Below are 25056 nucleotides of genomic sequence, written 5' to 3'. Positions count from 1 at the left end.
AGAACTTGGAGGTCAGGGGAGGGGGATATTCTGGAAGCACCCTGTCTTAAGTTAGAATCTATGTTTCTTTGTCGTGACTGGGAGATGGACACTATTTAGGATTAAGTGGTGGAGGTAAGGGGTGGCTTCCTAAAACTCCAACACTGCAAAAAACTGTATTGGGGGAAGCTGATTGGGTTGCTGTTAGAATAAAGAACGACGAGGAACATGGGAAGGTCCCTAGCACAGTGCCAGCGTGCAGTGAGATTACAGTAAATAAAACTTCAAAATACATCCCATCCCATTTCTCTCCTTCTCCACAGCCACCATCATCTCTTGCAACATCATCGTAACCAGCCCCCCCGCTTATGTCCTTACTTCCTGAAGGCTATTCTCAACACAGCAGCTGGAGGGATTCCTATGACAGCTATAGTCAGAGCATGTCCTTCTGTTCACCGCCTTCCAATGTTCTCATGTCACCCAGGGTAAAACCAAAGTCTTCAACAGTCTCCAGGACGCACCTGAGCTTCCACCTCTTCCTTTATTGACCTTGTTCTCTACTCTAGGTCTCTCTAGTGAAAGACATTGGCCTCCCTGCTAGTTCACTAACCACGTCCAACACTCTCCTGCCTCAGGACCCTAGCACCTGCTGTTCCCTCTGCCTGGAAAATTTTCTCCCAGATACTAAATAGCTCACTCCTTCTTCAAGTTATTGATAGAAGTACCCTTTTTAATGGGACCTTCCCTGACAACCTTTTTAAAATAGAAACACTCCTCCCATGTTTTCTACCCTCCCCTGATTTTTCATAGCAGTTATTACCTTTTATTATATGAGTGATAATCTACATATTACTCTATTATGTATGTTATGATACTCCTTGGTATACTGTTTTTTATTGTATATATTATACTATGTATGACATATATATAATGTATAATATTTGTTGATTGACTCCGCCTCTCCCCACACCTGTCCCCCACCCCTTATCTCTTGTTGACAGAGGGCAGGAATTTTGCCTCGCTCTGTGTTGTATCTGCAAAGCCCGCACAGTGTCCGGTACCCAGCAGGCGCTCGGTAAATAAGGGCAGGAAGAATAAATCAATCGTGAATGAATGAACACATGAACGAGCCTGCGGCCTCTCGCTCTTGCCCTCCGGCGCTGCTTTAACCCCTTCGCTCTCCAGGTGAGGTCGGGGAGCCCGGGCCCAACGCGCCTGCGCAGCCCCACCGGGTCGGCGGGCTCAGGCTCTAGTCCCGGCGGCGGCAGCACTCCTTTGCGAGGCGCGGCGCCCGCGGAGGGTTACATTCGGGGCGGGGCCGGACAGCCGAGCTGCGGAACCTTCGGGGGCGGGGCTTGCTGAGAGTCCAGTTAGGGCTGCATCTCCTCTAAGAGTTGATCCACGTCGGCCGCTCCGCTCAGCCCCGTGTCCCGCGGCCCGGTCCCCATCCTCGCGCAGCCCCGGCCTTTCCGCCGGTCGTCCCCGTCGCAGCCATGTCCAAGGAGCCGCGGGGTGGGCGGGAGGAGATCCTGGAGTGCCAGGTGATGTGGGAGCCTGACAGCAAGAAGAACACGCAGATGGACCGCTTCCGGGCGGTCGTGGGCGCTGCCTACGGCCTGGCGCTGGGTGAGTGCGGGGCGCGCGTCCTGGGGTTTCCCCGGCCACCTCCCGGGGCCAGGAGCTTCCAGAAATCGGGCGCCCCCCTTGGGGGTCCGAGGGACCACCTGACAGAGGGACCCTCCTCCTGGGGTCCCGGGCGCCCCCTTTTCCAGGGCGTTGGTGTCAGGGTCCTTTCTAGTTGTTGGAATGGTCTCCTCATTTCCAGTGTCTCTCCTCTGGGGGTTGGACGAGCCGCTGGACAGGGGGCCCCTCCCCAGGGGTGGGACATCTTCTGACTGTGCGGTTTTGCCCCCTTGTCTGTGCGGGTTGTCACCTCCTCTGCTTTCAGGGAGCCGGTCCCCTCTTCACTGCAGCATCCGTCTCCCTGAGAGTGTTCCCCATCTGGTCTTGGAACCCCTGTGGACTGAGAGGTCCCTTGCTAGGCGTGTCTACCTGTGAGGTGTGCTCCCTGGGGTCCTGCCCTCGAGCCTTGGGGGCTTCCTCCCCGACCCAGGGCCTTTCTGGCTTTTAGCTCTTCCCTTCTGTTGGTGGGGAGTCACTTGTCAGCCAACAGTACCTCGTGCTGCCCCCTCATCCCCTCCCCAGGCTGACTCTGCTAGAGGCCAGCATGGATTCTGGGCACTGGGGAGAAGGGTGGTCAGGTAGGAGTCTGCCTCTGGGATTGGGGCTGAACTCCGTCCCCTCACGTGTTTACACTCCCAGCCCCGAACCGGACCTAGTCAAGGGCCCCCCTTCCAGCTGCCGCCCTGGCCTCGGGAGCCACCTGGCTGGGTGTGGACCTGGGCGAGGAGGCCCTTTTCCGGATGAGACGCTTTCCCCCGCATCCACCTGGCTGGTCTACCTATACCTTCTTCACCCTCCCCGCCTCAGGGGTTTGCAACTCATTATGGCCCTTTCTCTCCTCTTCGGGCCCCTCCGCTGGCTGCAGGGACCGCTGTGTTTCTGTTGGTGGCATCACAGTTCTCAGGGAGCCTCACAGAAATGGAGGCGTGGGCCGTCTGACTTCTTACCTCGTCCCCTTTCCAGCCCAGTGTCAGCATCTCCCCTGGGGCCCTCGTTTCCTCTGCCCTGAGCTGGCTGGTTTCCCTGCTTCCTGCTTTTCTCCCTCTGCCCTCAGTACCGCCTGCGTGCGGGCTCTGCCTGAGCAGCCTTGATGCACAGGCCCGACTCTGTCACGCCTGGGCTCCAGGGCTCACAGCGGCTCCTTGTTGACTGAGGATTTGCAAACCCTGCCGCCTGGCGGCTTCCAAGTCCTCCGCAGCACGGTGGGTGTCATAGCCTCCACGGAGCCCCTTCCCTTGGCTAGCCCAGCTGCACCCCTCTCCCGCCCTCCTGGCCCCTGGACGGTGAACCCCTGTAGACAGGTGTGGCTTGTTACTCGCCGGGCCTTCTTTCAGGTAGAAGTTGGTAATGTGTGTTGGATTGGGGGATAGACGTTTTTTTTTTTTTTTCCCCGCGCCGCACGGCTTGTGGCATCTTAGTTCCCCGACCAGGGATTGAACCCAGGCCCTCGGCAGTGAAAGCACGGAGTCCTAACCACTGGGCCACCAGGGAATTCCCTGGGGGACAGACTTGATTCCTAAGAAGAGCCAGGAGTGGAACTGCATTCTTCTGTGTTACCGTGCCGCGGTTCCGTCTCTCTTTCCTCTGCCAGCTGTTCCCCCTGCTGCTTTACAGAATGATTTCACAGAAGGGCAGTCCTGTGAGGTGCGTGAGACTGAGCTGTAATCTGACTGCCGGGATTTTGAAGTGGCTCCACCACTTACTCGCTGTGTGATCAGAAGGAAGTCACCCGATCTCCCGAGCCTTGGTTTCCTCACCTGTAAAATGGGCATAATGAGAGGACCCATATCACTGGGTGACAGATGATCGGGCGGAGCGCCCGCCCGCACCCAGCCTCTGGGGTTTGCTGAGTAGACACCGGCAGAGGCACCAGTAGCTCCCCGTCTGCCTGCCCAGCTCCTCTCTGCCCTTCAAGGCTGGGACTGGTGGCCTGCGGGCCATGTCGGGCCTGCAGACTTAGTTCGGGTGGCTCACACACCGAAAGACCGCATAGGAAAAGTGAGATTTGCAACTTCTTTTGAAAACCCAAAGGCCCGTGCTGCTGGGTCTGTGTGCGCACGTGACGGCATCAGCTGAGCTGAGTGGGGCTCCTCTCTTGGTCTGGGGGTGGCTTAGACCTTGGTGTTTTTCTTTCCTCCTCTCCCACGACTGGTGGTTAACCCACCCTGCTTCTCTCCTTTCCGTGGGCCTGGCCCTGGACGTTTTGGTCTTTGCTTTAAGAGCCAACTGAAATGCTGCCTTCTGTCTGATTATTCTCTCTGACCGTTTTCTCCTCTCCTCTGCTCTCCAAGTGCATGTAATTTGGACTTTCGGCCCGTCTTGCCTGGTCATTTATTTGTGAGCTTTTTTTTTTTTTTTTTTTTGCTGAGCAGCATGTGGGATCTTAGTTCCCTGACTGGGGATCGAGCCTGTGCCCCCTGCAGTGGAAGCGTGGAGTCTTAACCACTGGACCGCCAGGGAAGTCCTCAAGTGTCTTTATACCACAAACTGCAACTCGCCTCTGCATGCCAGCATCTGGGACAGAGCTGGCCAACAAACAGAAGGCTTGGTCTCTGTTCTCCAGCAGCTCAGGTGTACTTGTGGGGAGAAGGCTCGTGCAAAGGTAGCAGCGCTGAGCAGTGGGGGTAGGGGTGTGTGCTGTCCGCCTTCTGAGCTCCGGGTCTATCAGGATGCTGTTGAAGAGGGCCGGCAGGATCTTGAGCTGAGACTTGAAGGTGTAGGCTGGTCAGAATTCTCACAGATGGAGAGGAAGGAGCAGGTGAAGTGGCAAGCGAGGCTTACAAACTCGGATGCCTGCGGGGACCAGGCGGGTGACAGGGGTATTAATAACAGCTAATATTTAGTGAGCGCTTCCTGCACGCCAGGCCCCATTCGGGAACTTTACGCGGATTAACTCACTTAATCCTCAGTAACCTGGCCAAGTAGCTGCAGCTTTGATCTCGTTTCCCAGCTGAGAAAGTGGAAGCTCAGAGTCTTGGTTGAGATCTCGCAGCTGTGAGCCGTGGAGCTGGGCTCAGTGCTCGTCACCGCCGGGTTAGGTTGCCTCTCGCGTGGGTGTGAAGGGCCAGGTGGGGCAGCTGTTAGCTGCTTCAGCTGACTGTCACCGTGTGCCGTGACAGGGCACCAGCTACCTATTGCTGCGTTGCAAACCACCCCAAGACTTAGTGACGTAAAACGACGGTAAATGTTTAGTATTTCTCAGTTTCCGCGGGCCAGGCTCCTGGGAGTGGCTTAGCTGGTGGTTCTGGCTCTGGGGCTCCCGTGGCTGCATCCACCCATGGGCTGGGGCTGGAGGCCCACTTCCCAGGGGCCGGCTCACGTGGCAGTGAGTCAGTGCTGGTGGTGGGCGGGAGGCCTCCGTTTCACGCCGCCTAGGGCTGCTTGAGTGTCCTCACAACATGGCCACTGGCTTCCTGCAGAGCAAGTGATCAAGGCGGAAGCTGCAGTGTCCTTAGGACTTTGGGACCCGGCCGGGCTCAGCGGGGGGAGGGGACGACACAAGGATGTAGATACCAGGAGGTGACACTCGTTGGCCGGCTTCCATGGCCAGACGTCCTGCCTTCTCAGGAGAAGCCAGAAATCCTGCACTTTACTTGGAAACCGAATTTAACGTCGGCCCATTCAGTTCCTGAGCATCGCGCAGACTGAACTAAACGCGCCGGTGGTCCGTCCCCCAGGCTTCCAGATCGCAGCCTGTGAGCTGGGGGGGGATGGCGGGGGACACGTGTGGGCAGAAGCCCCGGGAGCCCCTGCTCGACTGGAGAATCGTGTCGATCCCTGGGCTGAGTCGTGGACGGTGGGAAAGTTTCCGCTCAAAGCCCGCCCACTCCTCCGCCGTCCGCTAGGGTCCTCGCGGCGCTGAGATGCTGCTGTGACTGCTCGCTCCCCGGGTCGGCAGGCTGGTTACATCCTCCGCCCTCCCGGATGCTGTGGTGGCGCCCTTGGTGATGATGGGCTTTCCAGGTCTTCAGGGGAGGCCCTGCGCCATCTCTCGTGTCAGCCCGGAGGAGTTTTTGGTGCTGGAGTTCTTTGCAATTTGTGAGGACCAAGGTGACATAAAAAGCACTTACATAGATTGCCTGAGGCCTCACAGCTAATACATGGCCAAGCCAGGATTTGAACCCAGGCCTTCTGGGTCCAGAGTCCATGGTTTTTAGGCATGGTGGTTAAGGTATAAAATCACCGCCTCGTGACTTTTGTTCATTTGGGGAGTAGCGGTGGTGGGTTTGCTTTAACAAACTAAGATGCCCTGCGCTCCCAAGACCCTCTCTCGTCAGGTGCCTTCGAACCCCTCAGACACACAACTCCTCAGGTGTATCCATCGTATCACTGAACCAAGACTTTCCTCCTAAGATTTGTTGGAGTCATGTGCCTTTTCTTTCTTTCTTTTTTGTTTCAGAAAATTATGATGACTTATATCATTGGTCAGTTGAGTCATATTCGGACTTCTGGGCAGAGTTCTGGAAATTCAGTGGAATTGTCTTCTCACACACGTATGATGAGGTAAGAAGAGGTTGTGCTTACACATTATCTTTTCGTGGTTCTGATCCAAAATGAAGTGTTAATTTTGAGGAAGACTAAATCATATCTTCTTTAAAATCCCCACATCAGCGGGAAACAATCATTGCCCTAGAGAGTTGGCAGGAAATTGTGTTGGGGTCACGGACCTCATGGGGACTCTGCAGGCTCCGGGCCCCCCGATGTGTGTGGACCCAGGCCTTGTCCTGGGAATCTGAGTGATCCAAAGAGTAGGGCATCGCTGCATTTTTATTTTATTAAAATTTTTTAGAACTGCGGTAAAATACACATAATACAAAATTTACCATTTTATCCATTTTAAAGTGTACAGTTCAGTGATGTTCCATACGTTCACATTTTAAAAATTTATTTGTTTTATTTATTTATTTTTGGCCGCACTGTGCGGCCTGCGGGATCTTAGTTCCCCAACCAGGGATGGAACCTGGGCCCCCCGCCGTGGATGTGTGGAGTCTCAACCACTGGACCACCAGGGAAGTCCCCATACTGTAATGGTTTTTCCTTTTTAAAATTTATTTATTTATTTATTTTTGGCTGCGTTGGGTCTTCATTGCTGCGCGTGGGCTTTCTCTAGTTGCAGCGAGTGGGAACTACTCTTTGTTGCGGTGCGCAGGCTTCTCATGGCTTCTCTTGTTGCAGAGCACGGGCTCTAGGCATGTGGGCTTCAGTAGTTGTGGCACGCGAGCTCAGTAGTTGTGGCACGCGAGCTCAGTAGTTGTGGCTCACGGGCTCTAGAGCTCAGGCTCAGTAGTTGTGGTGCACAGGCTTAGTTGCTCTGCGGCATGTGGGATCTTCCCGGACCAGGGCTCGAACCCGTGTCCTCTGCATTGGCAGGCGGATTCTCAACCACTGCACCACCAGAGAAGCCCCCTGTAATTGTTTTTTAAACTATCAGTAGTTTTGTTATTTACCTGGATTTTAGAGATTTTTATTTATTCCCTCAATAAATATCCAGGGAATAAGAAGTCTGTTGTATGTTTGGTTTGATTATGGGGTGAGCCATTCTGAAAGGTTCACCTGAAGGAGAAACCAAGGTTCCAGCCCTGATGGAGGAGGCACGGATCCAACTTCCTAAACACTGTGGCGGGGTGTCCGGTGGGCCGTGCACTTTGATCTCCTGGTTTCCATGCTCTGGTCAGCCCTGGAACATGTGGTAGCTGCCGTGTCTGTCTGTCTGTCCTTTTGTCATCAGCATCACTCATAAAGTAGGTGCTTAATAATTAACAGACTAAACTAGTGGGGCGGAGTTTTCCCTTGGCATTAATTTTTTTTAACTTTAGTGAGGAATAATTGATACATCTAATTTGTTTTTTTTATTTGGTTGCGCTGGGTCTTAGTAATGGCAGGTGTGCTCCTTAGTTGCAGCATGTGAACTCTTAGTTGCGGCATGCGTGTGGGATCCAGTTCCCTGAGATTGAACCCGGGGCCCCTGCATAGGGAGCACGGAGTCTTAACCACTGCACCACCAGGGAGGTCCTGATACATATAATTGTATCTATTTCAAGTGTACACGTGAATGATTTGATATACATATGCCTTGCAGAATGAGTATCAAGTTAACTGACACATCCGTCACCTCACACAGTTACCTTTTTCTTTTTTTTTTTTTGTGGTGAGAATGCTTGAGATCTACTCTCAGCAAGTGTCAGGTACACAATATCGCATTCATTTCTGTTTTCAGTTTCAAGCCTTTGGGCCAGGTCAGCGTTCAGTCTGTACAGCGATCTAGTGATGCCTTGGGCCGGCGAGTTAGCTGGCCTCCTGTGACGCGGAATCCCTTCTCTGCATCTGATGTTGCTCTCACACACGTGTGTGTCTTGGTTTGCTGTTGTCCTCTGTAGGTCGTGGACATGTCCAAAGGGATTGCGGACGTCCCCGAGTGGTTCAAAGGCAGTCGCCTCAACTACGCAGAAAACCTCCTGCAACACAGGGAAAATGACGGAGTGGCCCTTTACGTGGCACGTGAGTCCCAACAGCTACTCGGATTTTCCTCTCTTCGTGTGACGGGGCCACGTGTTCAGAGAGGCTCTGCAGTATATGATTCCAAACAATAGCTCGGCACTTTTTTTTTTTTTTGTGGTGAAAAACACAAAATACTAACTTTACCATCTTAACCACTTTTAAATGTACAATTCAGTGGTGTTAAGTATGTTCACATTGTTGTGCAGTAGATCCCTGGAACTTTTTCACTGAAGCTCTGTACCCCGTCTCCTCCCCCAGGCCTTGGAAAATTATATTAAAAAAATCACAACCAAATCAAAGGATTCTGGGCGTGCGTCTCAAGGATGCCCTTTCCCAAGCCTTTCTTTTCCGGAACGTCGGGTAAACCTGCATCTGGTTTGCATCCCGTGCACCTGTGTAGCGTCTCCTGGGCGCGTATCTCTAACCTGTGTTTGAACAGGTGTGAGTTTTCATCCGTGTCTGTGACTCAGAACCTCTCTTTTTAGGATGGTCCGAGGATGACCTGTCCTTTTTCTCTTCCCAGGGGAAGGCAGGGAGGAGATCGTGAAGGTGAGTTTTGAAGAGCTGCGGCGACAGGTGGCTTTGTACGCCGCGGCGATGAGGAAGATGGGCGTGAGGAGAGGAGACCGGGTCGTCGGTGGGTACTGCTGGTGCCTGTCACAGTGGGGGCAGGGGAGTGGCTTGGAAGGAATGAGGTGGCGTCGGGTCAGATTGCACGCACACGGCTTCGCGTGTGTACACGTGCGACACAAACCAGACGAAGAGGGACGATCGTTGCGAGTGCGGCCCAGCCAGAGTGAGCTGGGCTGTGAGGGTCCCCGGCTCCCGGCCTCCATGTGGGCACGTCCTCCTGAGCCAGTGCTCACAGACGTCTACATTATTATTAATAATAATTTTTTAATGGATTAGTTATTATTTTTTTTAATGAAATGTGGTCCTTAAACTAAACACAAACCAGAAAGTTCATCAGGTCCTTGATGACAAAGCCAGGACCCCTTCCAGGGTCGGGAGAAGCTGCTGCACTTTCTGGGTCTGCCCGCCTCCAACTCGATGCTTTCCTGAGGAATTCCTGAGGGCTGGTTTCCATTTTGTGATATTCGCCATCTGTGCTGACATGATTGTAGACTGATGCCTAACCCCCAAAACCCAGCAGAGGGAGTTTTATCAGTGGAGAGACTCACTAGACTGATTTCCTCTGACCCACAGACGCCAGGGCAGGCGCCACCAGCCTGCTTGTTTCCCAGATGAAAAACTGAGGCCCAGAAGAGAAAAGTAAACTAATCATTTTTTTTTTTTTAAACTTGGAAAGAACTTTATTAAAAAAATGGGTGTTGATTTAAACAGTGTAGACAATTGCAGTTCATAAGGTCGTTAACTGAAAGTATGTGGATATGCTCAGCCTCTGGAGATAATAAAGAGACAGTTACTTTTTCTTGGCCGAGCCACTTGTGGGATCTCAGTTCCCCGACCAGGGATTGAACTTGGGCCCTCGGCAGTGAAAGCGCAGAGTCCTAACCACTCGACTGCCAGGAAGTTCCCTGAGAGTTAGTGAGGCATGAAATTTGATAGCAGGACACTTCATCGCACGTCTGTTGGACGATGGGTTGTAAATATTTGGGGCCGCGATACGGCAGCGTGCGCCTGGGCCCAGTGTCCTGCTGCCCGGCTGGTGGCCCCAGGCCACGCTGCTCCTTGGGACCCCCACCTGGGCCTCCTCACTCAGTGCGGCTTCTTCCACTTAGTTCTTCCTGGTGAGAACTTGTTTAGCAGCATCCACTCCCTAGAGTCAGGAGACCTTCCCTCGGTGCCTGGTGCTGCCTTTGGGCCTGTGGGTTTGGATGACTTTCTCCTCCCTGGACCTCGAGTTTCTGCATCTTTAAACAGGGCAGCAGAGAGGCTGAGGGGCTTGTTATGCAGAGTCTCCCGTGGGCAGAGAAGTTAGGTGGGCTTTCTCGGCCCCGCCCATCCACACGCACCCCGGGAGGGGCTGGTGACAACGACGGATGTGTCCAGAGGCGGTTCCCAGTCTGGGTCCGGCTGGGGTTCTGTGTGCTTTTTGCTGCAGTGCTGGGGTCAGAGTTTAAATTGCTCCTTCCGGGATCAGGCATCAGATCTTATTCTTAAACCAAAGAAGAGGGCTTCTCTGTCCTCTGGCCGCACGACTTCACTCGTGGCATCAACCCCAGTGGCATCGATGGTGTCCGTCCCCTGCTTGGAGGCTTGCCGACCCCCGCTGCCTCTAGGGTGGGGATGAGAACCTGCAGCTGGGTCGGCGGCCCCGCGCGCTCGCTTCCTTCCTGCCTCTGCACTCCCCTCCCGGCCCCCATCCTCCTAAGAGGGTCCGGCAGAGCCTTTGTTGGGAAGCCGGCCTCCGCCCCGCCTGCCCCCAGCTCTGTCCCCAGATGGCCTCACTCAGGGAAGCCCCCTGGTTGCCCCTGAGCCAGGCCCTCCTGTTGGACCCTCTGTCGGCATCTCGTTTTCATTCTTCAAAGGATGCGTCATTGGTAGTTACCTGTTTGGTTTTGTGATTATTTGAGCATCAGTCTCCTTTGTTTGGCTCTAAAACCCATGAGGCCTGGGGGTCTGGCTGCTGGGCTGCCCTCCCCACCTCTGGGGGCCACGGGACCAGGGCTGCAGGCCGGGCCGTCAGCAGGAGAAGCCACCGGCATGTTGGCGTGACCGTGCCTCTCCCGTGGGACTCACTGCAAGTGGGCGCTCGGCGTGTGTTTGCAAAGAGGGCAGCCTTACCCTGTGTAAACCATGTGAAGGGGCCAGACCCCGAGTGTCCTTCTCAGATGATGGAGCTGGGCATGGAGCCACCGCTCACTGTGTTACTTGACTGGAGAGGAATGAATAGTAAAGGATGGGTAGGGGATGTGCCGCGTGATCGCCTGTCTCGGCCCCGGATGGAACGTTCTACAGATCCAAGGGTTTACCCTGGTTCATTGAGGTCTCTGCTCAGAAGCTGTCCGTGCTGTCCTGTGGAAAAATCCATCACCACTCTCTCTGCACCCCGCTTTATTTTCCTTTGTCGCCTGCTGCCTCCTTGAAATCACAGGATCATTCGTGTGTGTGTGCGTGTGTGTGTGCACGTCTGTCTGTCCTCCAGTACCAGAGGATGGGGCTTTGTCTTCTGTTCACTGCTGCATCTCAGTCTGTGGGTACCTGGCGCATGGTAGGTGTATAGCGAGTGTTTATTGGATGAATGCATGAGAGTGCTGGGTCAGAGCAGGCATTTTTGAGGTTGAAACCTCAATATCTTGGGCTCTTCGTGGTCCAATTTAGTTTGTCTAGAAAAGGAATTCAAAAGCTTCTTCTAGCTTCCAGTAATTTTTCTTCCCTCCAGTTTTCATCTTTAAAAATCTCCCTTTGAAGCAAATGTTTCTTGAGAAGGAGAAACGGAGAACAGGACATCCTGGGGCTGCCGCTTGGCCGTGCTTACGTGGGGGACGCCTGCTCCATTGCCCTTCACTCCTCAGAATCAGGCTGGTGCTTGGTGACACCCCCTTCTTGAGTGTCACATCTTGGATTCTAATTTGACCTGATCACAGTTACTAGGACAGGGGACTGTGTTTCCCAGAAGAGAGCGCAGAGGGGGATTGAATGGGGAGATGTTTGGAGGCCTCCAGAGATGCGGTTACAGCTGCTCACTGCTCACGGCGCTGTTCCTTGTCTGTGAAGCGGGCGTCTCCTGGCTGCATGTCAGTCCCCACAGCCAGCAGGTCACCCAGCCTCCTTGGGTGGTGAGTCCCGCCCTGCCTGGGGCGATGGCACCGTGGAGACACCTCAGTACGCTCACAGCCAAGTCTCTTCTCGGCAGCCGACATCCGTCCGCGGGCCTGCTGTGTGCCAGGGCTGGGCGGGGCCCGGGGGCCGTGGGAGCAATGCACAACCCCTGCCCCACGGGACACCCAGCAGGGAAGATGCCGTGAACCCAAAGAAACGAAGTACCCACCTCTGTGGTCAAGTAGGCCGTCCAGAGCCATGGGAGGAGGGGCAGCGCGAGAGCTGTTCAGGGCACCACGGGGTGCTGGAGCCCAGAGGGCTTTCGTGTCGCCCAGGGAGGGAGCCGTGCTCAGGGCAGGCCCTGGACCTGCTACCTGGTGCCTTGTGTACGAATCCTTTTCCCTCTGGAGCATTTAGGACGGTCTGTGTAACTGATTGCAGTCTTTTCGTCCATAAAGAGTCTCTGCCTCTATTATCATAAAAGCCCAGAGGACTTCCCTGGGGGTCCAGTGGTGAAGGCTCCACGCTTCCACTGCAGGGGGCCTGGGTTCGATCCCTGGTCGCAGGCCAAGTGGTGCGGCCAAAAAACCAAACCAAACAAAACTCAGCTTCCTACTAGATGGAAAGCTGAGTCCCTTGCAGGACTGTATATGTCTTGACTGGTCTGCTCAGTCTTCATTCCCCTGCAGCCTCTCCTTCCCTCCCTCCATCCAAGCATCCTCCCACCAGCCGGCCAGTAGACCAATATCTGCAGACCTTGATCTGCAGGGCATACCAAAAGGCATTTGGTAAAGCAGGGAGCGAGACAGGCAACGTCCCTGCCCTCACGAGAGAAGCAGATATGAAGTTGCCAGTTATGATTATACTTAGGTGATTATTATGCTAGATCTGGTGAGGGAGAAATACGGTGTGCTTTGTGGGCGACTGGCCAGGGGACCTGAGTTCTTGGGGTGGCCTTGGAGGGGGCTTCCCTGAGGGAGTTCCATTTGCCTTTGGAGCTGAAGGATGAGTAGGGGGGGCTGGTGTGGGTGCAAGTGTCCAGGCAACGCAGGCAGCTTGTGCAAAGGCCCTGAGGCAGGGGGAGCTTAGAACTGAAGGGAGGCTGTTGTGACCGAGCCCACAGTGGGAGGTGGAACGGAGTGAGAAGAGGCCAGGATCGTGTAGGGATCCCTGATCAGAATGCGTCGGAGGGGGTGATGACAGGAAGCGGTCAGGCTGGCGTCAGTGATCGGGTCATCCGAGCAGATGTCAAGGTGGTTGGGTTGGGCCTCGCCCTGCTCTCTGAGCCGCTCACAGCCAGCCCTTCTCCCTACTCCCACCGTGACTCCGGGAGGTGCTTCTGGAAGTCCGCGGCATCCTCACACCCTGAGCCAAGCTTTCTCCCTATGTCCCCCCCCACAGGTTATTTACCCAACAGTGCGCACGCCGTGGAGGCCATGCTGGCGGCCACGAGCATTGGCGCCATCTGGAGCTCCACGTCCCCAGACTTCGGCGTGAACGTGAGTCGGGGTCCCCTTAAGTGCCCTGGGTGTGCGGCCCCCGCAGGGGAACATTCCATGTGATTTCCCCATGACATTTTGGGTTGGGGTGTGGGCAGCTGCGGGGCAGGACCAGCCAGGCTAGGAGGAAACGGTGTCACGATGGCCTCCCGTCTCCCCGGCTGGTGACTCGCAATCAGCAGGAGAGAAGGAGCCAGAAGTAGTGGGATCTCTCTCTAAGTGTAAAAGTGAACGATCCTGGCTTCCTTTCCAATGTTCCCCACGCCCAGCCGTTGCATTGTGCGTTAGTGTGTGTTACGTGCAGCAGGCGGTGTTGCGAGTATCCAGCAGGAGACGCCCGGCCCCGGCTCCTGTGACTTCACGACCACGTGAGGTTTTCTGATGTCCGTCGTCTGCAGATTTGCTCGTGGCAGGTTTGCTTACGGAGAGTTTGCTCCATAATTGCCGTTTCTGATCCCTTCCTTTGGGGCTGAGCTGTGTGCTCTGTGCGGGAGGGCGGCGGGCCTCTTTATCCTCGTAAGCCCCAGGGGCACCAGGGACCAGGGTGCGCCAGCTGCGGCGTGGCCCAGGCAAGGCAGGAAGCACGCACTGAGCCCCACCATGGGGAAGGAAGAAGCAGCAGAGCAGGACTTACTGGGACCCCCACTTCCTGATCAGGGACCTTTCCTGGTTGCAGAACCTCGGGGATGAGGGACCCTCAGGAGCCACGAGGCCGGGCCTGTTAGAGGACATGCCGGGCATCCACGTCCCTGAGCGTTCTTCCTCTGCTCTGGGCACTGGTCAGTGCAGCCCAGGGTCTAAGGGCTGGCCTGGCTTTGCTGGCCGTGCATCCCTGGGTGAGTTATTTATCCTCACGTGCAAAGCAGGGGCATCAGGAAGAGAGAGTCTCATGATACGAGCGTAGACTGCGTGGGCCTGTGATTGACGCGGGAGGATTGATACACTTAGGATACAGGTGCAGGGATGGCGCTGTTCCGGCTCCGTGCTCTGCGGTCCATGTGCCTTGTCCACAGGCTGGGCATTTTGGGTGTGAGCTTGATACTCAACCTCTGCCTTGAGCCTTGCTCTTCTGGAAAAGGTTTTCAAGGTATTTCTTTGCTTTTTTAAAATTATTTATTTATTTATTTGGCTGCACCGGGTCTTAGTTGTGGCACGCGGGATCTTCGTTGCGGCACGCGGGATCTTTTTACTTGTGGCAGGCGGGATCTAGTTCCCTGACCTGTGATCAAACCTGGGCCCCCTGCATTGGGAATGCAAAGTCTTAACTGCTGGACCACCAGGGAGGTCTCTCAAGGTATTTCTCATCTCCTCCCACACCGTGCGGAGGAGGGACAGACGTGCTTCTGCAACACAGAGGCCTGGAGCAGTGAGGCGATTGGCTGAGGCCGGCCCTGGCCCCATGGGTTGAGGACTGGGCCCTGCTGAGTTCGGGGAGGGGGTGGTCACCCCAGACCTCACTGCTGGTGGCCGTGGTTGTGCCTCCTGGGGCTTTGCTGGGCCTCTCCCAGATCGCCTCCACCCCTGACCACCCAGGGCAGGCAGGACTGACCTGAGCCTGGAGCTCCAGGGGGCCTCTTGGTCCCCAAGGCCCTCTGTGAGGCCGTGTGAGCTGCTTGGGACCAGGCCATCCTCGGGGGGGGCGGGTCCTGGAGGGTTGGGACCCCGTCCCTGGGCGCTGTTGTCCTTGGATCCCTCAGCAGGCCTTGAGCTGTGCTGCCGGGAAGCGGTGAAGGAGCCTTGGGGCTGGAGAAGGCATGTGGCGTGGAGGTTACCAGCAGGCAGGCTCTTGCCTGGGTTTGAATCCGCCTCTGCCGCTTCCTGTCTCTGTGTCCTCGGGGACACACCGTAGGAGGGCTTGTGAGGGCAACACCATTGACACCCATCTGGGGTTGGGCAGCGCTCAGACCTACCCCCCAAGCTCGGTGAACGTCAACTGTTCCTAATGAGGAGGGAGTGGGTGTTTTTGAGTGAATTGGAACTTGTAAGCAGTTGTGAGGTTGGAGAAGCATTGTGCAGCATGGCAGCGTGGGCGTGGCCTTCTAGGGCCTGAACGAGGCCCCTGCCTGAGTGCTTCACAGAGAGCAGAGCTCCTGGGTTGGCCTCGGGTGGTGGGTCTGAGCCACCTGGTGCAGGGCGGGAGGCTTAGGGGACGGGCTGGGGCCCAGCCGCCTCCTGCTTGCCTGTAGCATCAGCAGCTGGCCTTGACCCTGCGCCCATCCTCGTGGGTCTGTCTTGTGCACAATGTCAGCACCGCAGGCCAGTCTGACTGACTCTGGTCCCAGGTCCTGCTGTGCAGAGGATGCGGCCAGTGCTGGCTCTGGAGCGGCATCCCTGGCGTTCCTTCCCTGGTTTGAGGCTAGTTCGGGTTTTCCGGGGTGGCGGCTCTCGTTGGAAGCGCACACGCACTAGATGGCAGCCTGGCTCCGCCCTGGCCACGGCCTTCAGCACAGTTGCTTGTGGGAGATCTTTGAGGGCGTGATGGCCTGGGCCTCAGGAGAGCCCTCTATTCGGTCAGAAAGTGACAGGGCCAAACGCCGTTCTACTAAGATGCTTCGCTCTGCCCTGAGTTCTGGGAAGCGGTCCTCGTTTTGCCGGGACCCTGGTGTAGAGCCAGAGGCAGGTAGCCGTGTGCGCGATCCTTTGGAGTGATTGTTGAGCAGTGAATGACGGTTAGCGCATCAGCCTGGTGACTTGAGGGCCCCCGGCTGCTGGTACCACCTGCCAGCTCCCAGGGCTGAGCCCTCCTGGCCGGGAAGCCCTGGTCCGGGTCACGAGGCACAGCGCTTGCTCACGTGCATCCCTGGAGATGCAGCCGTGCCCTCAGCTGCTGGAGGATTTTGCCTTTTGGATGAACAATGACGACTCTTTCCTTCCACTCTAGGGCGTTCTGGACCGGTTTTCTCAGATTCAGCCAAAGCTCATCTTCTCCGTGGAGGCCGTCGTGTACAATGGCAAGGAGCACGACCACGTGGACAAGCTGCAGCAGGTCGTTAGAGGTGCGTGGGCTGGCGTGTGGGGCGGGGGGCAGGGGCGAGAGCCCCCCCAGGGGTCCCAAGAGCCCTGCAAAAACGGAGTAGTCTCAGTCCTAGGTCGTGTTACGTTTCAGCAAAAAAGAAAAAGATTAGCGGCTAGGTATGTTGTGTCCTGCAAGCTTGTGTTTTCTCCTCCCCGCCGCTTTCAGGACTAGCAGACCTGAAAAAAGTGGTGGTGATTCCTTACGTTTCCTCCCGAGAGAAGATAGACATTTCCAGGATTCCAAATAGGTAAGCCAGCCGCGTGCTGATCACTGGTTGCATGTGAAACCCACTCAGAGTCCCAGCCGGGCTGCAGGTTCAGTGGATCTTTGCACTTGGGGTTGGAGTGTTTCAGAGGTGCAAGATGTCTTGGTTAAAAATCGTCATTCTGTAGATGGGGACCCGAGGGCCCCAGGGGGAATCCCTCGGGGCCACGTGGTAACTTAGTGGCAGAACAGAGACTGTCCCAGGCATCCTAACTCTTCCTGTCTCATGTCCCTTGGAAGTGGTGGGCTTGGATGGGGCCAGGCTGGCTCCCCGGATTGGCCACAGCAGTTCTGAACAGTGACTCATGTGTATCCACAGGTGCGTATGTGTGTGGATGTGCGTATGTGCACACACACACGTACACCTCTGTGTACGTGGTTCATACGTATGTGTATTTGTATGCATGTGTGTACACACACGCAGCCACACAAAGGTATACACATGCATATATGTGGGGTTTTTCTTTCATTTTACAACCTATTTTTTGTTGCCATTGCTCATGGCATCTTCCTTTGCTTTTCTGACGTTTATAAGCCGGTAGGCCACAGGCCTTGACGTGGAACAGAATGGTGAGCACCTTAATTCTGAACAGAAGTTAGAAAAATGGATCATGATTTGGTCCAAGTTGAGATTCTTCCCAAATTCTTGTTATACACCTTTCATCTCTCTGTAAGCCATCATAGAGGAGCGAGTTCTGAGGTCGGGCGTGTTTACCTGCGCAGGTAAACCTGTCCATTTAGCCTCGCATCTGGGCTGCAGGCAGGAGTCTCTGAGTGGCCCCAGGCCCCATGAGAAGCGGCGGCAGAGCCGCAGGTGGGGATCCTGGGTGTGCCGTGGCGGGGAGGGAGGCGGCGAGGAGGCCTTGCTACTCAGGCAGATGGGGTGGACGCGTGGCTGAGCGGCGCTGTGCAGGCGCCCTCCGGGGGGCACGGAGGGGGCTAAAGCTCATGTGCTGTCCCCCACGTTTACAGTCGAGCTGGGGGGACAAGACACGCCCGCAGGAAGGGGGAGCTGTGACCGCTCGGCCCCGTAGACACAGCCATGCTCACTGAGTTGGGGACAGGAAGTGCCCAGGAGGTGAGAGAAGGGCGTGGTTGCTTCTCTGTGGGGCCTGGGGGAGGTGACACCCGAGGGACCTTGAGAGGTGAGCAGGGTCTGGGGACAGCTGCAGTACCAGGGCTCCAGAGGCTGAAGGGAGCTGCGGCAAAGTGACTGTTCCTCTAAGGCCATGGTCTCGAGCCACACTGCTCGGGGTCAGATCTCAGCTGTGTGGCCCTCGGCCAGTGATCAACCTCTCTGTGCCTTGTTTTCCCCATCTGCAAAACGGGGATAACAGTACCTTCCTCGCAGGCTTAGCAGTGTGCATGAAGTTAGCTCTCAGTAACGTCGTCTGTCATTATGGGCAGGTGACAGCTGCAGGCCAGAGTGGGCTGTGTCCTCTGGAGCATCCGGGTCAGGATGTGCAGGTCCTTACAGGCAGGTCCAGGGGCATGGACTGTCCCCTAGACTGTGGGAACCCTGCCGACCTTGATAAATTACACCCCTGCCGTGAATATAGCTCCCCTGGTTTTATTGATGGGGCCGTACGCACAAAGGCCAGGAGGAAAACAGGACGGTTTGCTGGCCCCGCGGTGGCCCGGCTTTTATTTTTCTGAATGTGTTCATTGGTGATTGATAGAAAGTGAGGGCATCCAGAAGTAACGTTAACCACTTGGTTTAGCTTCAGGCAGTGCGGAGAGCTCCGCAGCCCCGGTCCCCCGCCTCCCGGGGAAGCAGGCCCCCAGCGCTCTCCAGCCTTTGATTCCTGGGTGCCACAGATAAACCGAAAGCGCCTCTGCGCGTCTGTGGGGGGACTGCCCTTTGGGTTTTTCCTTTTGAGAAGAAGCAACAAAAGTAATCGCTGTTTACTGTGATTTATACACCGATGGAGAGAAAACGTTTTTCTCTTGTGGAGCATTCGACTCGATTGGGCCCTTTGTGTAAATGGGACTCGGATGGGAGGTGGAGGCGGACTGGGGCTCTCATTGGCTGGAAGGCTCCACAGTGAATAATCTTCCTGCCGCTCTGGAGAGGAAGGGTCTGCTTGTTTACCGCTCAGAATTATTTGGGGTGCCCATTTCAAATGGCCGCACCTCCCCCAGGAGACATCCTCATCTTTTCTTTTGTTTAAAGATTTATTTTTATGTGTTTATTTATTTATTTTGGCCTCGCTGGGTCTTAGATGCAGCGTGTGGGATCTTCGTTGAGGCATTTGGGGTCTTTCTGTTGCGGCATGCATGCGGGATCTAGTTCCCCGACCAGGGATCGAACGCAGGCCCCCTGCATTGGGAGTGCGGAGTCTTACCCACTAGACCACCAGGGAAGTCCCACATCCTCATCTTTAAGGGGGCCTTTCCATGCAAGACAGCACACTTCTTCACTTTCGTGTGCATCCGTTTGTATTTCAGAGTAATTCTCCTTGGCAGTTGGCTGCAGGCCGCGTTTAACTGACTTCTCCCCTTTCCTTGAAAGAAAGTTCCGTTTGACAAAGCAGTAGTTTCGATTTTTCCCCTTTCTTCTCCCTTCTAAACCAGTGGAGGAACAGGGCCGGGGTTTTGGAATCGATGTTTCCGCCGATCTCAAACTAGAGAAACTGCCTCTCTCCCAAGGTGGCTTTGTGGCTTCCGCTACCCTGTTTCTGCTCAGAAAACAGCCCCTTCGGCGGTTCTTGGTGACGTGCAGTGCGCTTTACGGCAGCTCTGGGGGCAGGGCAGGGCAGGCTGTTCAGGCTGGAGCCAGTAGCTGGGCTGAATTGTATTTGTTCCTGGACAGATACTTGCATCTGGCCGTTGTAAACCTCAGGATACAGGGAAGCAGTGAGAACAATTGCCCCGCAGGTTGGCACCGCTTTCTGGCTGTGCCCTTCAGGTGTCAGAAGAGCTTATAACCCGGCACCTCCTCCCCCCTTCTCCTGGGGGGAAAGGGAAGGACTCAGGCACCCTGGGCTCTAGCTTGCCTTTGGGGAACCTGGGGAAACCAGGCATCTGCTAATCAGAAGGTTAGTAGCAAACGGGAGGTGCGCCTGGGCTCCAGGGACTTGAGCATCACCTCAGAGCCCCTCCCGGAGTTTGCGTACAAGCAGCCAACGTGTTAAATGCAAGGGGTCCTCCTCCACAGTGCTTATTAAAGCGCTTAGATTCTCTGGAGAGACAGCCCTCGGCCCCATCAGCAGTGCTAATAAAGCAACCGGAAATTTTCGGGACTTCCCTGGTGGTCCAGTGGCTAAGACTCCGAGCTCCTAATGCAGGGGGCCCGGGTTTCATTCCTGGTCGGGAACTAGATCCCGCATGCCTGCCGCGACTAAGACCCAGAGCAGCCAAAATAAATAAATCAATATTAAGAAAAAGAAAAAAGCAACCGGAAATTTTCACTCAGTTACTTTTTATTCAATTAGCATGAATCCTTGAGCCCCGACTTCTCCCTTCTCTCTTGGGAAGCTTCCAGACAAGGCAGGTCCCTGGAATCCAGGTCGTCACCCAGGTAGACGTGGCGGGGGGTGAACGGGAGGACTCGACAGATTTCCGCACCCCCGCCCCGCCAGGCGTTCTAGAACCTTCACCGTTTGTCTCCTGCGCCTTTTTGCCCACAGCGTGTTCCTGGAGGACTTCCTGGCCACTGGGCAAGGTGCGCAAGCCCCTCAGCTGGAGTTCGAGCAGCTGCCCTTCAGCCACCCGCTCTTCATCATGTTTTCGTCGGGCACGACCGGAGCGCCCAAGTGCATGGTGCACTCGGTCGGGGTAGGTCTGCACCCCATCCCTGCCTGGGGGCTTCCTGCTGGCTAGGGCGGCACCCCGTCCCCGCTCTCCAGGTGGGGTGCTGCGCCGAGATCCGGCCTCGAGCCGGGCGGTGGGGGGCTGCTGCCCCAGCTGCCGTGGCCCCGTCGCCACGGGGTCCTGGGACTCCACAGCGCCACCAGGGCAAGGCCTGCGCCGGGCGAGCCGGTGACAGTCATGCTATACGTCATGACCCCTTAGGGTATTGTGAGTCCAACAGATGGGCCCTGCCCGCATTTTATTTTATTTATTTATTTTTAAATTAATTTTTCTTGGAGTAGAATTGCTTTACAATGTTGTGTTAGTTTCTGCTGTACAGCAAAGTAAATCAGTTATACATATATCCCCTCTCTTTTGGATTTCCTTCCCATTTAGGTCCCCACACAGCACTGAGTAGAGTTCCCTGTGCTCTACAGTAGGTTCTCATCAGTTATCTATTTTATACATAGTATCAGTAGTGTATGTGTGTCAGTTCCAATCTCCCAATTCCTCCCCCCCCGCCCCCTTTTCCCCCTTGGTGTCCATACGTTTGTTCTCTGTGTCTGTGTCTCTATTTCTGCTTTGCGAACAAGATCATCTGTACCATTTTTCTAGATTCCACATTTGTGCGTTAATATACGATGTTTGTTTTTCTCTTTGTGCCTCACTTCACTCTGTATAACAGTCTCTAGGTCCATCCACGTCTCTACAAATGACCTAATTTCATTCCTTTTTATGGCCTAGTAATATTCCATGGTATACATGTACCATTTCTTCTTTATCCATTCCTCTGTTGATGGACACTTAGGTTGCTTCCATGTCCGGGCTATTGTAAATAGTGCTGCAGTGAACATTGGGGTGCATGTGTCTTTTTGAATTATGGTTTTCGCTGGGCATATGCCCAGGAGTGGGATTGCTGGGTCATATGGTAGTTCTATTTTTAGTTTTTTAAGGACGTCCATACTGTTCTCCATAGTGGCTGTATCAGTTTACATTCCCACCAACAGTGCAAGAGGGTTCCCTTTTCTCCACACCCTCTCCAGCATTTGTTGTTTGTAGATTGTGGTGATCGCCATTATGACCATGTGAGCTGATACCTCATTGTAGTTTTGATTTGCATTTCTCTAATTAGTGATGGTGAACATCTTTTCATGTGTTTTTTGGCCATCTGCCGGCATTTTAAACAGAAGGAAACAGGTTAGGTGAGAAGAGAAGATATCAGCTCATCAAGGGTCCTAAGAGGTGTTGGTGTGTTTTCTCAAAGCTGTCATGTAAGCGTGGGTACGGACGGTGCACGTGCCAGGCAGCGTCACCAAACTTCTGTCTGACCGTGGGCTGGGGTCAAAAAGTTTGAAAGCCGCCGGGTTATGTTATAAAGTGCGGTTAACCGAGGGAGGACTTACCGTGCTGTGTGAGTCAGCTCGGGCTGCCGTAGCAAAATAGCACGGGCTGAGGGGGGGTCTTAAACAGCGAAGATTTACTTCCTTGCGGCTCTGGAGGCTGGGTGTCCAAGACCGGGGTGTGGGCAGGGTTGGTTCCCTCTGAGCCTCTGTCGTCGGCTCGCAGGGGGCTGCCTTCTCGCTCTGTCCTCACGCGCTCTTTCCTCTCTGCACGCACATTCCCGGCGTCTCTTTGGGGTCTAATTTTCCTCTCTTCGTAAGGACATCCATCGCGGTGGACGAGCGCCCACCCTATCGGCCTCGTTTTAACCTCCTCCCCTCTAGGAGGCCCGAGGATTATCTGAGTGGAGAAACCTCACGTTGTCTAAGAGCCTTCTAGCCATCGCTTGGTCAGATGGCGGTATTTGAACATGAAATACGGAATTTCTCTTATTCCAGCTCATGCAGCTTTTACAGCTGTTCTCTGCTAGAACATCTAGAAGCTGTTTGAGCCCCTGCCGTTGAATCACTCTAACGTCTTCATACAGCTCTTTACACCGTGTTCTCATGAGAACGTGGAAAGAGGTTAACACAACTTTGTCATCACCTGGATTTGCATCCAAGGAAGATCCGATGGCAGGTTAGGAATGATAACCGCCAGCTACACATGAGCCTGTTCACAGACAGTGGGTGACTTCTCAGGAACCACGGAGTGGGAGGGAGGGGACATCGGGGGCCAAAGCCTTGATTTCTGGAAGAGTGGCCTCTTTGTAGGAGCGAGTGCTTGTTGCTTACCAGCCTGTTTTATCATACTGAGTCGGGCGTGTTCAGAGCCTAAGGTGTAGCTGCTGGCATCGCGTTTTGCCTGGAGGGGGACCCCTGGTGTGCCTGGTCGGAGGCCCGATATCCGGCCACAGAGATGAGTGTTTTTAGAAACCTGGCAGGCGAGGGCGTTGCGGGGTGTGTGTGTGGGAAAACAGCACATTTTAGGAAAACCTGCCGTGCCCGACTGTACTTTTATTTTCAGTGCTCTTTGCCTAGCGAATGTCCCTTTTTTGGGAGTGGAACATAAAAATGTATTAGATGAAATGTAGTTTGCTCATAAAATCATTGTGCTTGGTATATTCAGAATATGGAAAAGTCAGGAAAAATTATATTAATTCTGGCTTCGCTGGGCTCTTGCATCTCCAGAGAAGTGACTAAGCACCTTGCCTGTTTTCAAGCGTTATCTCGAGCGGAAACTTGAAAACAGTGCGGTGGGACTGCCGACAGTGCCCCTGGGGCTGGCAGCAGGGTCAGGGTTGGGTTGGGACGTTGTGATCCCCGTTTGCTGTTTTGTGCTTTCTAAGCCCACAAAAGAGCCCAGAAAACAGCTTCCGTCTTCCTTCTTTTAAATTACTCTTCTTGCTTGAGATTCAGAAACCACGCTGCTGATACTTCCTGACGCTCAGGGAAAGCATTCAGACTTGCCATAAATATTTAGAAATTAAGGGCCGAGCTGTTGACGCGACTCGTTAAGGTTCACACAGAGAGAAGCAAAGGAGGGTTTTGTGCCGTCGAGAGAGTGAGGTTGCTGAGCCGGTGAGCACGTGGCGGGTTATGAATAGGCCGGGCTCACAGAGGCAGACCGTACGGGCGAAGATGCCCTTTAAAGGCCAATCTAAGTGAAAAGGGAAGTCGAGGGGGATCTGCCACGGGTTCCTATAATCCAGGAGCTCCCAGCCCTTTCTGTGGATTTGCCACGTGAACACTCAGCGTTCATGGAAAGGGTTCCTGAAATGTTTGTTGTCCCCACGTGGTCGCCCGCCTCCTCTGAGTGAGAGCAGTGTGTGTTGAGGGACTTTGAGGAAGCCTGTGACTGTCCTGGGTGGGCGCGGGTATGCTGTCCCTGACCCTGCAGCGCACGCACGGTGAAGCCACCGGGCTCTTGGCTCCCGCGTGCAGACCCAGGGTGGCCTCGGGGAGCCCTCAGAACGGGCTCTCCCTCCCAGCAGCCTTTCTACCGCTGTCTCTCCGAGCCCCATGTGGTCCATCCCCAGGGCAGGCGTCCCCGCTGCGGGCCTGGTGACGGGGTGCCGTCTGGGACAGACTCGGGAATAGGGGCGCTGGCTCTGGAGTCAGGGAATTTGCTGGGTAGGATTGTTTCTGTTGAGCTTTGAAAGGGATCATCTCCTCCTACTGGCTTGTGTTTTTTTTTTTTTTTTTTTTTTGTGGGACGCGGGCCTCTCACCATCGTGGCCTCTCCCATTGCGGAGCACAGGCTCCGGACGCGCAGGCTCAGCGGCCATGGCTCACGGGCCCAGCCGCTCCGCGGCACGTGGGATCTTCCCGGACCGGGGCACGAACCCGTGTCCCCTGCATCGGCAGGCGGACTCTCACCACTGCGCCACCAGGGAAGCCCTGGCTTGTTTTTTATTTCCCTTGGGTACAATGAGGGTCATCAAGGCTGGTTTTAATACGTGGGTCCCGATAGTCCCTAAACAACCAGGGCCACCGTTGCCGTCAGCTGGCAGCTCCCGTCTGTGGCCAGACTGAGCGCAGTGGTTGGCCTTTTCAGGGGCTTCGGAGGGGCCGCGTCCCTGATCTAGCCTTAGGATCTTGTATGAGATCCATTGAAAGGATGGGAAAACCGAGAGATGAAACAGCTGGTTCAGGGTCCCCTTGCTCTGCTCTCTGCATTGTGCTTGGGGCTGGGAAGCTTCCTGTCCTCCCTGTGAGCCACAGGTGACACAGAGTCATCTGGAACAAGTGGGGTCTGGGCAGTGGAATACTATACAGCTGTACGAAAACCATGAGGGAAACTCCCTGTGTTGATAAATGGAAAAAGCAAACTGCAGGACAGTGCGTCCAGATAAAAAACCAGCATAAATAAATACACGCAGATAGGCAAGAAACATACCTGGAAATGTACGCGGGAAACATACCGTTACTGGTTGCAGGAGGGGACGGGGGCTTGTCATGGTGTATGCTTTTGAGATTCGGTCCAAGCGAATATACTGCCCAGTGAACATTAAAATGAAAAGTAATAGATCACATGTCGGGGTTGGGAGAGGGGTCTGCCTGGGCGTTGGAGCTGAAAGCAGGGTCTTGAGCTACCCCTCGGCCAAGGAGTCCCTGAGCTCCGATCCGAGGCTCTCGGAGCTGCAGACCCAGCAGCGGCTGTGCACCCCGGGGACAGTCCTGCCCAGGCATCCAGTCTTCCCCATCCACCACGAGGGAG

The 25056-nt window shown here is 54.9% G+C and overlaps 1 protein-coding gene across 5 annotated transcripts in view; it reads left to right on the top strand.

Annotated features, from left to right (window-relative positions):
* Positions 1-1367: 1367 nt before the first annotated feature.
* Positions 1368-25056, top strand: part of AACS (acetoacetyl-CoA synthetase) — a 45800-nt gene continuing 22111 nt past the window's right edge. For all 5 annotated transcript variants that reach the window (XR_014297546.1, XM_082667751.1, XM_082667749.1 and 2 more), the window contains exons 1-8: positions 1368-1605; positions 6062-6165; positions 8040-8160; positions 8684-8797; positions 13288-13385; positions 16267-16381; positions 16567-16648; positions 20295-20442. Coding sequence is in view for 4 of the 5 variants with exons in the window: in XM_082667751.1 (XP_082523877.1) it covers positions 1473-1605; positions 6062-6165; positions 8040-8160; positions 8684-8797; positions 13288-13385; positions 16267-16381; positions 16567-16648; positions 20295-20442 (915 nt within the window). In the remaining variant the exon portion in view is untranslated. The remainder of the gene's footprint in view (positions 1606-6061; positions 6166-8039; positions 8161-8683; positions 8798-13287; positions 13386-16266; positions 16382-16566; positions 16649-20294; positions 20443-25056) is intronic.

The sequence above is a fragment of the Grampus griseus genome (assembly GCF_964374135.1).
Source record: "Grampus griseus genome assembly, chromosome: 12".
NCBI classification, from domain to species: domain Eukaryota; kingdom Metazoa; phylum Chordata; class Mammalia; order Artiodactyla; family Delphinidae; genus Grampus; species Grampus griseus.
This window is presented reverse-complemented; position numbering and strand designations above follow the sequence as displayed.